At 48.0% G+C, this 17,362-nt stretch overlaps 1 protein-coding gene across 18 annotated transcripts in view; it reads left to right on the top strand.

Moving 5' to 3' along the window:
* Window positions 1–17,362, top strand: part of Kalrn (kalirin RhoGEF kinase) — a 606,229-nt gene that overhangs the window by 460,773 nt on the left and 128,094 nt on the right. For all 18 annotated transcript variants that reach the window (XM_029470420.1, XM_029470427.1, XM_029470426.1 and 15 more), the window contains one exon: window positions 6,563–6,806. In XM_029470420.1, the coding sequence (XP_029326280.1) occupies window positions 6,563–6,806 (244 nt within the window). The remainder of the gene's footprint in view (window positions 1–6,562; window positions 6,807–17,362) is intronic.

The following is a 17,362-nucleotide window of genomic DNA, read 5'->3' as shown; positions in this document are numbered from 1 at the left end:
AAAAATGTTCGAGGTGATTAAACAGGAGTGCTTCCCACCATGAATGCAGAAACAGTCTACTCAGGGAATGTCTGAGGTAGTAGGGCCCCAAGTCCAATTTCTTCTCCTAAGAATGAGGATTCAGGTATGGAGAAGGAGAAGGATATAGGCAGTGTCACGTAGAAGGAGTTCTGTAAGCTCTGAGGCCTCCCAACTCTCCTTCCCTTGTTCTTCCAACTATTAATTACTGTGCAGTCCATGAGGCCTTCGAGGCCATGGAGCCCCTTAAGCCCTGTAGAAAACGGTAAGATGAAGAGGTTCCTTCTGCCGCCCAGTGCGAGCACACAGAGTAAGCGCATCACAAATTGTAGACTATTAATTGGACCTGGCAGCTCCCCGAGCATCCATGCAAAGTGAAGAAATCCCAGAGCTGTGTGATAATATTCCTGCATCCTAATGTTGCTTTTCACGTTTGCTTCAGACATTATAACCAATCAAGATAAACCACAGCAGTAAATTGTCAAATGACTTAAGTTCCGAAGAGCTCATCTCAGTTCCCCGGTACTGCAGCTCACGGGTTTAGAGGCATTTGGAAACTACCATGTGGAGGCAGACCAGCCATGGAATAATACGTGTCCAAAGCTTTTGCCTGAAGGGGACCTGCCCACCCTCTCCCCTTTTCCTCCAACTAGCATGCCATCCTAGAAAGACCGCCGTTTTCCCTCCTAGTTACGATTGTTGGTTTGTTTTCAAGGATGTTGTTGGCGGTGTTATCGTTATTTTTGTTATAAAACTGTTGGATAGGTGAGAAATGCTGGACAGGACTGGTTTTTTTTTAAAAAGGAAGCAGATGGGAAATTACCCAAGGGTTATGCTCTAAAATGCCAAGGCTAACGTTTTCATCTACTCCAATGAATAATGATGCTCTTCACTTAACTATACAACTTTATATACTGTTCTTGGTTTGTTTGTTCTTATGTAAGATACACGGGGGGTGGGGGGGGTTGTTGGTTTGGTTTGGTTTGTTTGTTTTGGGTTTTTTTTTTTTTTTTTTTTTTGGTTTTTCGAGACAGGGTTTCTCTGTATAGTTCTGGCTGTCCTGGGACTCACTTTGTAGACCAGGCTGGCCTCAAACTCAGAAATCTGCCTGCCTCTGCCTCCCGAGTGCTAGGATTACAGGCATGCGCCACCACTGCCCGGCTTCACGGTGTTTGTTAAGAGGAGACTTCATTTGCCTGGTCTACAAAGTGTGTTCCAGGACAGCCAGGGCTACACAGAGAAACCCTGTCTCAAAAAACCAAACCAAACAAACAAACAAGAGGAGACTTCATTTCACTTCCAAATGCTAAGCAAGCAAAAGTAGAGCTAAGGGAAACAGTCTTTTTTCTTTTAACTTTATAAAGCTTTGCATTAAATTTACTTTTTCAGAATCAAATATACTTTATGCAGTTACCTACCACCAAAAGCAAAAGCCCCATGGCAAGATTAGAACAAGAAGGCTCATCGGGAAAGAGCACTGCCTGCTCTTCCAAAGGTCCTGAGTTCAAATTCCAGCAACCACATGGTGACTCACCACCATCCATAATGAGATCTGGCATTCTCTTCTGGAGTGTCCAAAGGCAGCTACATGCAAAGGGAAAGAAGCAGAGTCCACATTCACACCGTAGTGGGTAGAAAAGGTTAGCTCGGCAGAGCTGGTTTTCTCAAGATTGTCCGAGGGAAGAGAGGAGCCAGTGACTGGCTTGTCCTTTGGTGGATCAGAGAGGGAGGCTGTCACTCCATGTGATATCTGTGGAGAGGCCACCAACTGCAGAAGAGTTAAAGTGCACCCAGAGGAGATCAGTGCAGAGCCAGGAGAAGGGGAAAAGGTAAGCTCTGAGACTGGAGAGACTGGCGAGGAAAACTAACGCTGTCTAAGCTCATGTCCGAGGAACTGACAAGCAAAGCTAGCTGGGAAGATCTGTCTGTGTGGAAGAACTAGAGAAGAGATTGGGGTGTGGACCTCGGCATCAGTGCTGCCTGCCTCAGCGCTGCCAGCCTGGGTTGAGACCAGCTCTACCCATGGGAAGGATTTGGTGAACAAAAGACAGAGGTAGTGGGCAGTCGAGGAGAAGTGGGTGGCTTCCATGGTTGATGAGTCAAGAGAAGAAAAGCAGAAGGCAGGCTGTGCGCAGCAGCAGACACACCGCAGGAAAGGAAGCTGTCAGAGGAAAAGGAAAACACAAAGGGACCATCTCTGAACAGAAACACTGCACCCAATGCCAGAGGCGAGGGCTTCATGCCAGAGACCTAAGACACACAGAATAACAACCAAAGAGATTGCCAACATCAACATTAAAATAGTTCTTAAGAGGCCAGGGGGATGGAGGACTGGAGAAATAGCTCAACAGTTGGGAGCACTGACTGCTCTTCCAGAGGTCCTGAGTTCAATTCCCAGCAACCACATGGAGGCTCACAACCATCTGTAATGGGACCCTATGCTCTTTTCTAGTGTGTCTGAAGGGAGCTACAGTGTACCCCCATACATAAAAATCAATCAATTCTAATTAATTATTAGAATAATAATAAAAAGAGGCTGTGGGGAAGAAAAGGATTAAAATGGAGATGCCACCTGCAACAGTTTCTACAACATCAGCATAAAGCCAACTCATGCTCCTGAGACCAGGGCTTTAGTTAAGAGAGTGAGAACCTTGCAGATGTGAGGGGGGTTAGGGAGTGGAGAACCAGGAAATGAGCCAGCAAGGAGACTATGCAGTAGAAAGCCACACTCCAATCCTGCTGACAGAAAGAGGAAGGAACAACACATACCTGAGGCTCCCTGGGCCTCCTTGGGTGGGGAGAACCTGCTGATGCACGGGGCCAATCCAGTCAGAGATGGGAAAGCCATCCGGACAGGCAAAGTATCAGAATGGGGATACGGCTCAGCAGGTAAATGCGCTGCCACACGAGCCTGACAACCTGACTCTAGTTCCCAGAAGGTGGAAGGAGAGAAACATCTTTACTAAGTTGTCCTCTGACCTCCGCACACAGCATGCTCACACAAACATATCTAAGCAGTCATAGTGAGGGGAGTTGGTTTTATTGTTTAATGAGTTATTACACAATCTTGAGATTAACTTTCACTAGGTGTGAGTCTCACAGTCAGGAAATCATGAATGGATCACGTGTAAGGACTGTGAGTGTGCCAAGATCTCTGGTCCTCTCTGCTCTTGCCTGGATTTCTAAACAGTGCTGCTCTGGTGAGAGCTGGACTTCCCGCAGCCACCTGGCATCTTCCTGATGATCTGGGAAGAGACGCTAGAAGGAACTGTTAACGGGTCTTTCAGTCAGCTCTGCCCAATACGGCTTAAATCCTCTACAGACACTCTGCATTTCTACTCTTGCCATAGAATGAGACCTGGCGTGGCAAATCTTTTTGATCTAGCCATCGAGGCAAGGTGTGCGTGGACATTTGAGCCATAATGGTCATCTTTGCTGGTCTACAGTTAGGTGTGTGCTATGAAGACATGGAGTCTCGAGCCTCTGACTATCCCCCTGGTGTGAAAACTGGGCAGCCTTTGGAAGCAACATTGCCACCTCGTGGCATTTTCTTCAGGCACTGGATCTTGATTTGGGAACTGATTTTTCCTTGTGGTGGTTAGTTGCTTGTTCTGCTGTGCTAGTGAGGGGTCCCAGTACTTCCAGCATACTAGGCAAACGCTCTACTGCTGAGCAACGACCCCATTACTCTATCTTGAACTGTAGACACATACCCTGGCTCTGTCTCTCCCTCCCCTCCCCTTTGGAAATCTTACCCCTCTCCCCTACCTAATAGGGCTTGGAACTTGCCCTAGAAAACAGTAGATGGTCTAGTAAATTACCAGCTATTTACATCCATAGCCTCGGGCTCCTCTGTTCTGCCTTGGCAGCCTGCAAAAGGGCTTACGGGTCTCCCCTGGCTTAGTTGTGTAGTCTAAAGTCTGCAAGGTCCACTCCCACCTGTATGTATGTGGCCCCAGGAATAGACAAGAGGCTCCTCTGCTGAGGCTCAGCCATAGAAACTCTCCAGAATGCAAGCAGTCCCTTTGTCATCTAGCTCTCTATAAGTAGGCCATCAGCGAGAGAAGGGATCAATCTTTTGGGCTGTAACCAGAGAATGAAAAATGACTGAGCTAGACTATCAGGATGCAACTATGTTTCCATGATAGAGAGGGCAGTGCTAACCACAGTGCTAAATTCAGCAGGGTGGGACTATTATAGGCCACCCCAAGCATCAGGGCCCTAGGCCACTGCCTCACTGCTGCCAAGCCTGGTCACATCCCCGAAATAAGTGTTCCCCATGCTGCAAAGTCTTAAGGTGTGTGGGATTCATACTAGAGGTCTAGGTTCAGGTTCAGCATGGTGACAGTAGAAAACCCTCCAGCAGTTGTTTCTCGATATTCCAGAGGAGGATATCCTTGTTAAAATCCATATCACATCCTTGGATTGCTAGGCCCAGCCTACTGAGTTTAATTCATGGTTGGGGCTTGGTCAAGGGAGGCATAGCCCAGGAGTCTGCATCTCATGAGCTCCCAAGGTGACTTCCATTCATAGCCTAAGGTCTGGGCTTACACACACAGACACACACTTTTGTGTATCCAACCAGCCAGCCTTGATCTGATTTCTGTGTGTGTGTGTGTGTGTGTGTGTGTGTCTGTGTGTCTGTGTGTGTTGTAAGAGAGCGTGCTCACATATATAACATCTGGAGGTCAGAGTCAGATGTTCCTCTTCTCATTCTTCACCTTGTTTTCTAAGACATGGCCTCTGGACTTCTTTTTTAAAGATTTATTTATTTTATGTACATGAGTACAGCACTGTAGCTGTACAGATGTACAGCCTTCATGTGGTTGTTGGGAATTGAATTTTAGAACCTCTGCTCTCTCCGATTGCTCCAGTCGGCCCTGCTCACTCAGTTCCTGGTCACTCGGTCCCAAAGATTTATTTATTTATTTTATGTAAGTACACTGTAGATGTCTTCAGCCACACCAGAAGAGGGTGTCAGAGCTCATTACGGATGGTTGTAAGCCACCATGTGGTTGCTGGGATTTGAACTCAGAACCTTCGGAAGTGCTCTTACCCTCTGAGCCATCTCGCCAGCCCCCTCTGACTGAACTTAAGTTTGCCAGTTAACTAGCCTGGCTGTCCAGCAAGCCTGCAGGATCCTCTTGTCTCTGCCTCTTAGCCCTAGGATTACATAAATGTATCACCACAGCTGGCTTCTTCCATGGATGCTGGGCATCCAAAGTCAGGTCCCCATGCTTGCGTGGCAAGCACCCTACCCACTGAGCCATCTCCTCAGTCCCAACGTTCTGGCATTCAGACCCCTTCAGTAGCTAAGGTTTTGCTCTGGTCAGATGGTTAGTTCCCCACTCATATGATGATATCTACCCTCCCTCTGGTAGAAGTGTCCCCTAGAACAAGTGTGAACTGGAAGGGCATGCAGCTATCTGGATGGCCATGTTGGTATAGCTCCCACAGCAGATAGCTCAAATCCCTTGATCAGAGCTCCATAGACTAAAGTTGAATTCCCCCAGGGCGATATGGAAATTCCCTCTGAACGGACATTTAGGATGGACCTTGAAAGCAGGCCTCTTGCCTCCTCCCTTCTGTTCCCTGCCTTCCTTGCTGACTCTTAACACAGTTACTATTCCAGACTAGAGGCTCTGAGCTCCATTCTATGAGCATGATACATAAGTGATCCCCATAGATGTGTGGCCAAGGTAAGGGAGGAAGGGATACAGACTCCTAGGTCAAGAGCAAGCCACCTCAGGGTGCAGCCAGTAGGGCCTGTTTCTTTCCTCCAGGGTTTCTCCCCTCCTCTGTTCTTCTGCACCCCAACCCCTGCAGCAGGGAAACATAGGCCATTTAAGCATAGAGTGCAGTACTGTTTGCTCCTAAATAAGGCATGGCTTCTCTTCCCACCTCCTGGTCCCTGAGGGCCAGGCAGATGCCTGTGAGCAAAGCCCCATTCTTTCTTGTGTTGTCATAGCCTGGTTTAGGCTTATGGCTCCGGAGAGGGGTGAAGATGAAGGATGCTCTGTGGGTTGGAACAAAAGGAGATCATGTCTCATATTATTCCCAGACATCACCTAGATCTCAGTGAGAGTGAGTTGGGAACAAACGCCAGCACATCTGTGTCTAAGGGCTGTCACTGGGGACCAGGGTGGGCTATGGAAGGAAGAACAGGGCACACAGGGAAGGGGTTTGAAGGCACAATTGGCAGGAAGCTTGGCACAGAAGTAATAGAAGGGACTCTAAGGAAGCCGGGAATTAGAACGAAAGCCCCGACTCTGGGCAGGCTCCAGAGCGGCTGTGGCCGAACCGTCTGAGTGGCCAATAACACTGTGCTAATTGCCTTGTTTCTTCTTTTCTTTTTCCTTCCTGTTTGTTCCAAACATTGTCTACCCTCTCCCATCTTTCCTCCTCCTTTCTCCTCCCCTCCACTCTCACCCATTCTTTGCCTTCTTCCCTCTTGCCCATACACACACACACACACACACACACACACACACACATACACGCTCGCACACCCTCGAATCCTACCCCTCTGTCACCACCATTACAGCTCTCAGGTGGATGTGAGCTGACCGTGGTCCTCCAGGACTTCAGTGCAGGCCACAGCAGTGAGCTGAGCATCCAGGTGGGGCAGACGGTGGAGCTGCTGGAACGACCGAGTGAGAGGCCCGGCTGGTGTCTGGTCCGCACCACGGAGCGGAGCCCCCCACAAGAAGGCCTGGTACCCAGCAGCGCCCTGTGCATCTCACACTCGCGCAGCAGCGTGGAAATGGACTGCTTCTTCCCCTTGAAAGGTAGGGACAGTCGAGGGGGTGGGGTGGCAGGTGGGGGTTGGGCGTGGTGGAACTGGCCTGAGAGTCTGCTTTGGTTGAGCCGGGCTTCTCTGAAAGAGTGGAGAGCCGGAAGTAAAAGCTACCTGTGTCTGTGTGGCTTGAAAACATCCAACCTTTCTGTGTTCATCTCATCTTAAAAACAATGAAACAATGGCTGAACCGCTGACCTCCAAGCTCTCTCCCAGCTTTCCCTATACACACTACTACATCTAGATTTGAGTTTTCACCCTGACAGGAGGACTGAGCAACTCCAGCAACTGGTCACAGTCAGGTAGGGCTTGGCTAACCCCTCTGCTGAGGGTCAGAGGTCACCCTGCCTCTTTTTTTCCTTCAATGCACTCAGTGTATTAGTCCAGGTTCTCTAGAGTAAAAGAACTTATAGAATGAATATATATGATATACATTTATACATAATAAATCCCATATATATAAAGGGGATTTATTAGAGTGAGTTACAGGGTGTGGTCCAGCTAATTCAACAATGGCTGGCCATGAACAGAAAGTCCAAGAATTCAGTAGTTCTTCCATCCACAAGGATGGAGGTCTCAGCTGGTCTTCAGTGTGTGCTGGGATCCTGAAGAAGTTGGCTCTAATGCCGGTGAAGGAATGGACCTTCTAGCAAAGCTAGAAAAAGCAGGCTAAGAGTGAAGCTTCCTTCCTCCATGTGCTTATGTAGGCTTCCGGCAGATGTGAACCTGCCTGATTAGAGATGGGTTTTCCCATCTCAAAAGATCTGGATTAAAGGTGTGTCTTCCCACCTCAAAGATCCAGATTAGAAGTGAATCTTCCTACTTCAGATTAGGCATATAATCTCTCACAGGGGCGCCCTCCATTTGGGGGTTTTAGTTAATTCCAAATGTAGTCAATTTGACAATCAAGAATAGCCACTGATCGCCGTTATCCAGGCCCTGGTCTGTTTTCCGTGTGCCTCTTATTTACTGGTGCCAGGGAGACTAACTGTAGTGGCTCTCCAAGAGAGCTCTCCGTCATAGCAGCCCCTGTGTGCCTATAAGCAGCAGAGCCACTCAGGCCCCATCTACCTGCTCCGTGGGTGACTCTACACCAGCTCGTTCTTCAGGTGGCTGGTTCACAGTGGAGTCCGAGAACACCGGCTTCCAAAACCACTGTGGCCTCAAACTCATGCATCTTCCGTTGAACACACTGAGGCCCAGAAAATGACAGAGAACCAAATCTTAGTCTGGATCTGAGTTGTGTACATGGTCAGATATTAGCATGGGGATTCCATCTGTGCATGAGACCCAGGGCAGGCTGCCTGATACATGCAAGGCTGGGACCATGAATTTCTGCTTCTGACCACTAGGTGGAGGTGGTGGACTACCATTCTTGTAGTGCCCAGCTCTTCAGCCTCAGGGAGATTTCCATCTGAAACGCAAACTAAAACCTTGATTCCTTCTACACACACACACACACACACACACACAGAGAGAGAGAGAGAGAGAGAGAGAGAGCTACACCCCACCCTTAATTGAGCCACTATCTTCTTCCTCCCCTCTTTCCTTTGAGGACCTTGGGGACACTATGGGGAAGCTGTATAGGATTCGTAATTACAAGTTCCTTTGAAGAAACCAATGCCCACCAATGCCCTCTGACATCCTTATTGTAAAGGAAAACTAAAATCAGGATTAGAGTATGCCTCTGTTTTGAGTTAGGTGAGGAAAAGTGGGTCTCTCTCTCTCTCACACACACACACTCCAGAGCATACATACACAAAGCACACTCAACACTCCCCAGTCCTGGCACTTAGCACGCACCTTTGTTGTCCAGCAAAGTAAGTGCCTACCAACTCCCACAAACCCAGACCTTAGAGTGCAGCCAGTAAAGGAGAGAAAGATGGAGAAAACTAGCTTTCATAGATTCCCAGGTACGGGTTGTTTTCACTGAGGAGCCCGCACCCCCTTTTCAGCCTGTGACTGAGTGATATGCACACCCTCTGAGCTGGGCTCACTACATGTGCAGGTGGTTAGCATCAAACCAAAGATGGAGAATCAGAGGCTAGTGAGAGGCATTCAGGGTGAAACTCCCATGGGACAGACTAGGGGAACCTATAGAGATAGGACTCAATGAGAGCTGAGGACCAGGGTGCGAAAGGGAGAAGAAAGGAGAGAGGCGAGCAGTTGCAGGACTTTCTAGCTAGCTGAACCAACCAGAATGGCTTCCAAAAGTGGCCACCAGTCCGCATCAGCCATCGGTGGCTCTTTAGTTGCAGGTTGGCCTCTCTTTCCAAGCATAGGCCAGCTGGGCCTGCAAAGCAGCAGTGTGTGAAGCCACTCCCATTCCAGCTGAGCTAGAAAACAGGGGTGCCAGGCCAAGCATGGTAGCTTACACCTATACTCCCAGCTCCTAGGAGGTTGAGACAGGAAGCTTGCCACAAGTTCTGGGCTGCCTGAGCAACAGAGTGAGACGGGGTGGGGGTGGGGGTGTGAATTTAGACATGAGCACTATTGTGCTCTGCCCCCACTGTCAGGACACAGGATGGTATAAGCACCCTCATACCCCGAATAAAAGACCACGTTTGGAAGCAACAGAGACCCAGTAAGCTGATCCTGCTTGCCTCCCAGCCTGGCCACCTACTAGCAACCTGGCGCTTTCTTCTGCCAGCTGTTGATTTTATTCAGTAGGCACGCCACAGTAGAAATTACCCTGAATGTGTTCCCCGGGCTTTGTGGAATAGAAGAGGACAGCCTCAAACTGGGAGCGTGGAGGTCAGAATTGATTTCTTCTTCAGTTCCCAGGAAAAAGGAACTAGCCCTGCTAGCTTTTGTGGGTTGGCACAAGTCGATACCTCACAGGCTGTGTGAGGTCCCAGGACTATCTGTGATACGCTAAATGCTGTATGGATAACTGGGCCAGAAACAGGAGCATAAGGACTACACATCAGGAAGAGAACTCAAGGCACCTAGAACAGGTCTTCACCCAGTGTGTCCATTAAAGTCGTGCGAGCCTTCCAGAATGGCAGCACCCAGAACTGGCTGGAGCCAGAATCCCTGTCTGAGGCATGAGAAGTGAATGTTAGGTTCAGCCTGGGTTGAGAACCTCTGCACTAGCCCAGGCTTCCATCTTCCAAAGAGAGTCTGGGCCACAAGAAGGCACTGTACCTCTCCCAAGCCACAAGGAGCCAGGCAGACAGAGCTCCCACCCCACCCCCACTCTCTGCACACTTAGCCTGCAGGCTTCTAGATGGCTCTAGGGTTCTTCTGCCCCTCCTTTCCTAGGCCTCCTCTAGGGCAGGAGAGGGCTGCTCCAAGACAGGCATTGGTGTTGACTCACGGGATTGTCAAGAAAAATCCAGACTTTGTAACAGAGTTGGGGCGGGCTTGCCTTTGACATTCCTTTCCTCGCCCCGGTCTCTCAGGATCCTCACTGGAGTTGGGCCTTCTGAGATCTAATCTTCTCTCCACAGCTTCCTCTCACTGTCTCAGCAGCAGGTAGTTGTGGGCAACACCCCACAAAAGACAAAGACTATTGTGATTTCCAACTCCTGAAACCTGGAGGGGTTTTGTTTCGTTTTTTTTAGTAACACACTCTGCCATAGACCAAAATTCAGGCACGTGCCTCAATATTTCAAGCCCCTTGATGATCCTGATGCTCTGTGGGCTATGGGCTTAGCACCCCAAGCCATGAAAAATGTGACGGGATGCAGTGTGGCGTCCTACTGGGGTTTATCAAGACAGAGAATTTAGCAAGGAAGGGCAAAGCAGTTGGACTAACACATGGGCAAAGAGCTTGATAGATGTTACGCCAGAGAAGACCCACAGGTGCCAGTGCACTGAAGAGAGTCAGTATCTCTGCTCACCAGGGAAATGCAAATCAATGCTACAATGGGATGCACTTAGATCTACTTAGATCTAATAAAATAGCTCTTAGTTATGGACACACCTCAGAAAATAGCAAATGTCTGTAAAGATGTAGAAGTTGTAATATGACTGGATGGCTGGGTGAGATATAAAATGTTACCATAGCTATGGAAAACACTGTAGGAAGCCCCAATATGTGTATGTAAATTATATATATATGACTAATATATATAACTAATTATATATACATATATGTATATATGTATGTGTATATATATATATATATATATATATATATATATATAATTTATGACCCAGTAATTCCACTTCTGGAAGCATTTTGAAATCAATTGAAAACAGAGACACAAACATATCTACACACTCATGTTCATAACATTGCTCATAGCATAGCATCTACAGGTGCCCATGGACAAAAGAACACACAAAGTATGGCCTGGGAACACTGAACATTATTCAGCCTTAAAAAGGAGGAAAATCTAACACCAGCTTACATCATGCACAGACCTTGGGGACATCATGCTAAGTAAAATGGCCCAGTCACGGAGACCGCTACTCTGTTATTTCACTTACATGGCTACTTTGAATAGTCAACTTTACATAGGCAAGAGGCAGCATGGTGGTTAGCAGGGACAGGGAAGGAGGTGATGGGCAGTTAACTGTTCAGTGGGTGCAGTTTCAGTTTCCTTCCCTTCTGGAGCCCTTTGGTTGGCCAACCCACTGAATGCACGCTTCTCCTAAGGTTAAACACCGCTTAAAGTCAACGTGCCTTATGGCATAGGGGTGTGTGCTTACAAACAATGAAGATTTAGTTAGACCTGGATTCTTGGGCCCAGGCTGCAAGACCCCATCTAGGTCCCTCTCTACCCTGATACATAGTGTGTGTGTGTGGGGGGGGGGGGGTCTGTCTGTGTGTGTGTGGGGGGGGGGGGGGTTCTGTCCCTGGGTGCCTTCTTCCGGCTAAGTCTGGAATTCTGAAGAAGTGTCTTAAAATACCACCTTGGGTGTTCAGGGAGCTGGAGCAAAGGGCAGCAGCCCAGGTGGCCCTGGTGGCCCAGGTGGCCCTGGTGGCCCCAGTGGCCCTGGCTGGATACAGGCAATTCTGTCTCGTGGACTTACCTGACAGTTTCCACTGTCATAACCTAGCTGACCTCAGGGACACTCACCCAGGCTGTGGGTAAATACTGCCAGTGGCCTGGGGACAGAGAACAAGGCTGTGAGAATTGACATCGCCGTGTAAATCTTCATCCACTTAAAAACAGCACCACCAGCCGGGCGTGGTGGCGCATGCCTTTAATCCCAGCATTCAGGAGGCAGAGGCAGGCGGATTTCTGAGTTCGAGGCCAGCCTGGTCTACAAAGTGAGTTCCAGGACAGCCAGGGCTACACAGAGAAACCCTGTCTTGAAAAAACAAAACAAAACAAACAAACAAACAAAACAAACAAACAAACAAAAAAAAAAAACCAGCACCACCTTCATTTTGTTGAGTTCCTCTGGACCAGTTTTAGGGCTAGGGCTTTCGTAGCAATAAATTGTATTTTGCTCGTTTTATAGACAAGGTGACTTGCCCGGATTGCTTAGCTCCCAGACGGAGCCCTCAGGGCCTGGCCTTCCCTTCAGCTCAGCATCCTCCCAAGGCTGAAGGCATCAGAATGTAGTGAGCTCTTTAACTTTAGTGGGCTTCCATCTGCGGCTCCCTGAGTTGAACAGTACTTGGATGAGGATTTGGAGAGCACTGGCTCCACTTCAAAGGCCACACCAGCCAGACATGGCGGCTCAGGCTGGTAACCCTAGCACTCGAGAGGCAAAGGCAGGAAGATCACCACACACAAGAGGCTAGCCTGGGCTAGAGAGCAGGCTCCTGCCTCCAAACAAGACAAAACAAAACACACTGCAGCATATGTTTCCGACTCCCCCTCTCACTTCTGACACCAAATTCTCTCCCCGCCCCAAAGAAGGGAAGCAAGCAGAGGTAGATTGTGTCCTGTGTGTTTGTCTGTCATGTGGGGAAGTCAGGGTAGCAGGGACCAGAGGCCACTGTTTACACTGTACCTGTGGTCCAGAAGTGAAGAAGGTGTATGCTGGTACTCAGCTAGCTCTCCCTTTCTTTTGAGTGCAGGACCCAGCTCATCAAATAGCGCTGTCCACTGTTAGGGCGGTTTCCCCCCCTCCATGACCTAATGTGAGATGGTCCCACAGACAGCACCAGAGGCTGGTTTTCTTGGTGATTCTACAGCCTGTCCAGCTGACATCAGTATTAACTGGGAACTTGATCTACTATGAAGTCTTGGGGCAGAACTTATCTGCCTCTGACAGGGGCCACCCTAGCCTTGAAGCTGTTGCAGCCTGCCTAACAGACAGCACATTCCACCACTGAAATCCCAGATGCCAAACCCCCAAAAGTTGAGGATCTCTCTCCTGGTCCTGTTGCTATCCAATCCAGAGAGTTAATGGTTCTGTCCTTTTCCTTAGTCCAGAACCCCAGCAATGAAATAGTTGTCCACAATTAGGGCAGTCTTCTCACCTCCATTAGCCTAATGTGAGATGGTCCCTCACACACAGACCAGGGCATCCTCTAAAGGCCTGATCTCATACACACACACACACACACACACACTTTTTGGTATAATAACCTTGCATTTCATATTACTCTGCCATACCTAAAACCATTATAAACTAAAAAGGCATAAAGGATAAATAGTCTAAAAACAATTCCTTTGGCACATGAAGGAACTGGTTACAAACTGCAGCTAGCTGTCCCCCAGTCCCTCTTTATTTGTACAAGTTATATGTGATTTTAGAGTCCGCTGCCTCATAGAATCTTGGGGGCGTGGCGCATGAGAGGACAGTGGGTTCCTGCACTACCCATATGATCTCACCCCACAATAACACTGCCTTTATACTACATCTGCAATGAAAAACAGTCAAGTGGTTTGGTCCCAGTCTGTTGGGTAAGATGGCTCCCACTGTGACAGAAACTCTTGGGAGGTGGAAGCAGGAAGATCAGAAGTCCTGGGCAAGCCTGGCTACACAGCAAGTTCAAGCTCGTCAGGACTGGATGAGATTCTTTCCCAAACAAAACACAATGCTATTGCCACCTGAAACAAAACGTTGAATTAGAAATATTGCAATTGATCCGGGTGTAGTGGCGCATGCCTTTAATCCTAGCACTCAGGAGGAAGAGGCAGAAGGATCTCTGTGATTTCAAGGCCAGCCTGGTCAACAGAGCGAGTTCCAGGACAGCCAGGGCTACACAGAGAAACCCCATCTTGGGAAAAAATAAAAAAAATAAGTTAGAATTAAAACTTTCCCTTTTTAAAATAGAATAGAAGCTGCAAATGGCTCTTGGTTTTGTTTAATTTCACCTGAGAACTTTGGATCCCTTGGGCTTCTGGAACCCTAGAATTGCAGACGATGATGGGTTCACCCCTCTCCTAATATAGGTAACCCCTTCTTCAGAGGCCCCGACAGCAGGTGAGCCAGGCATGACAGGAAAAGCCTCAGAAACTGGGATTCATAATCCCAGGAATCTGTTGGACTTGAGTAGCTCCAACACTAGGAAGTTTCTCATACTTAGCCCTCAAATCTAGATTCTTGCTTCCTGCCCAGGCCAGTAAGTTCTCCTTTCCCATCCCCACCCAACTCTTCTCACTCCCTGTCCACTGTCTACTTCCAATCCTTTTCTGGAATGAAGTGCTGTGCATTATATATTAAATGTTAGATGTTAGGGGCCTGCAGAGATGACTCATCAGTTAAGAGTGCTGACTGCTCTTTCCAGAGGACCTAAATCTGGTTCCCAGCACACACACACACACACACACACACACACACACACACACACGGTAGCTCACAACCACCTGGAACTTCACTCCCAGAGGATCTGACACCCTCTTCTGAACTCCACAGGCACACACATGATACACATGCTTACATGCAGGCAAAACACCCATATACATAAAATAAATATCTCCAAATTGCCGAACTCTCCTCTCATAAGGCTTAAGAACCTAGCAGTCTCTCCCCAAATCTTTTATTAAATGCTTCAAATAAAACACATCAGACCCAGGACTCCTAAGTTCTTTAAAGTGATTATTTGTGTCTGTGGGTTGATGGTCCTGTTTGATATCCTTGGGATGGGAACTCTGCAGCCCAGCTTTAATCTGGATGTGGGCTGGACTCTTGTTTACAGACCTCTGACCTGGTGTTCTCTGACAAAGGACTTCAAGGCCTTCTACTCTGGAATTCTGCAGGCTGCTCAAATCCGAGTTCTTACTCCGACAGTCAGTCCTTCATTCTGCTGTTTGGGCTGAAGTGGTCATTTTTATTACCTCCCCCAGTCTCCCTGAATTGCCTCTAGGAATTCTCAAAAGAATGTCTGTTTTCTGTCTCCAAACTAGATAAGTGCCTGCGGTGATCTGAAGTAGTTAGCCTAAATTACTTAACGTTAACTGCGCCAAACACAGAACAAATATCTTCACTTTGAGGTACAATTCATCAGACCGGACCACATAAACTTTACACTTTTATAGTCAAAATGACTGACAGTCAGCATATTTTGTATGTTTCTGGTTTTGTTTTTGTCTTTTGAGACAAGACCTTACTAGCCTAGGCTAGTCTCAGAGTTACCCTGTTGGAGAGGCTGGCCTTGAACTCCTTATCCTCCTATCTCTACCTCCCAAGTCCAGGGATTACAGGCACATACCAACCACCACTTATAATTCATGCTAACCTGTTATAATCCACCTGTCTTGTCCTTAAAAGGGCACTCAGAACCCTCAGGGGACTCCAGAAGGACAGGATATGCACCGAGAAGACATTTGTTTTTTGAGTGGAAAGTTGAGTGTCTTCTTGGGCTGTGTTATGGCCGTGAAGCTGGTGAAAAATGTCTCCCAGTTTCCTGGATGAGTTGGAGAGGCAGTGTGGAACAGCAGTTCCTCTTCAGCTTTGAGCCTGGTCTTTCTAGTGTGGGCACAGGCTCTCTCTTTAGAATAAAATGAAGTGACCTAAGGCACAAAGGGTAGTAAGAAGAAATGGTGAGGTGTGTTAGGTAGCTGAGACTGTTCATAAACAATAACAGTCTGGGTCCTGCCATCCACACTGACTGGCTGCCAACCTTGACCTATACTTAAGTATATTGGAGGATTATCAGCGTTCATGTCTCTTACAGTAGAGTTGTCATCATGCACACCACGCTAGAAGCAGACTCTTAAACACTGATTATCCTCCTGCCTTGGTGCCTTTTCTGACCTCTGTTAGGCCAAGCCAGGTTTCAGCATGAGCCCCCTTTTGGGGCTGTCTGAGGAGCCAGGGTACTGTTTCTGGTTTTACCCTAAAGATTTTCAGTATTATGCCATTCAGGATACTCTTCCCTGCCTCTGTTTCTGGTCTCTGAGAAGTCCTTCCCTTTGTCTACCAAGATGAAGAAAGGGCCTTGACCTAATACGGTCTCTCCAAGGCCTGGAGTCTAAGCCCTTGTGTTCTATATAAGATCACAGGGGTGGTAGCTACACCTGGGATGTATGAGCCATAACACACAGCTAAGTAGGCCTAGGGTGTCCTAACAAAGGATTTCCTAACTACCCTAGCTTCTTGAGCTCCAGCATGTTGTACCCACATCAGGAGGCACAGAGCTGTGCTTCCTTGGCAACCCCCATGGAGATCAAGAGGCTTCCCTCATCCTGTCTACTACTGAGGCTTATACCTACCCACAAGACTTGCCTTCTGCCTCAGGCCGATTCCATAAGTCCCTGCTGCCCCCAGTATAAATCCATGATAGATGCATGGCGATGGTGATGCTGTCCAGAGGGGAAGTAGCAAGGAGATGCGGGTATGATGTGTGCGGCCTCCCCAGACAGCTGGTGAGCTCAGTGTGGCACTGAATACCAGGGATTTGGTCCTGGAGAAGAAAGCCTACCTAACTCACCTGAGCTGGCGGGGAAAGGGTAGCCAGTGGTGTTCCCCAGAGAGGAAACAGCACAGTCACCGGTTACCTGGATCCAGCTGAAGAAGAAATCCAGGAACGCAGTGACTGTGGCTCAAAGAGAGGAAAATGTGTGCCGTGGTCTAGGCAGCCAGGGACAAGTCTGCCCTCACTGCTCAGGGAAGGCGAGAGCATCTCAGACCCCTAGGCCTCTGTTGTAGCAGCTTGGAGAGGTCTAGGCAGTGACACTTTGATGCTCCCTGATAGGACAGAGTGGTTGGGACCCTATTCACTGCCTGTCTTGGTCACCTGATCCTTGGGAACAGCTCCTCATTGAGCCTTAGTCTAGCCCTTAAAAAAAAATGAGCATGAGACATTGTCAGCTGTGGTCATTTTCTTGTATTAATAATCTGTATTTAATGAAATTATAATTATATTATTTCCCTTCTCTTTTTTTTTAAAAGAAATATTTATTTTATATATATATATAGTAGCTGTCATCAGACACACCTGAAGAGGGCATAGGGTCCCATTACAGATGGTTGTGAGCCACCATGTGATTGCTGGGAATTGAACTCAGGACCTCTGGAAGAGCAGTCAGTGCTCTTAAACACTGAGCCATCTCTCCAGCCCTCCCCTCTTCTTTCTCCCTCTGACTCAACTCCTCCCATGTCCCCTTCCTCTAGCCCTTTCTTTTTGTTTTTATTTTTTGGTTTTTTGGTTTTTTGTTTTTTGTTTTTTCATGACAGGGTTTCTCTGTATAG

Source organism: Mus caroli, chromosome 16, assembly GCF_900094665.2.
Source record: "Mus caroli chromosome 16, CAROLI_EIJ_v1.1, whole genome shotgun sequence".
NCBI classification, from domain to species: domain Eukaryota; kingdom Metazoa; phylum Chordata; class Mammalia; order Rodentia; family Muridae; genus Mus; species Mus caroli.
Note: the sequence above shows the minus strand (reverse complement) of the source record. Positions and strands in the feature narration are given on the sequence as shown.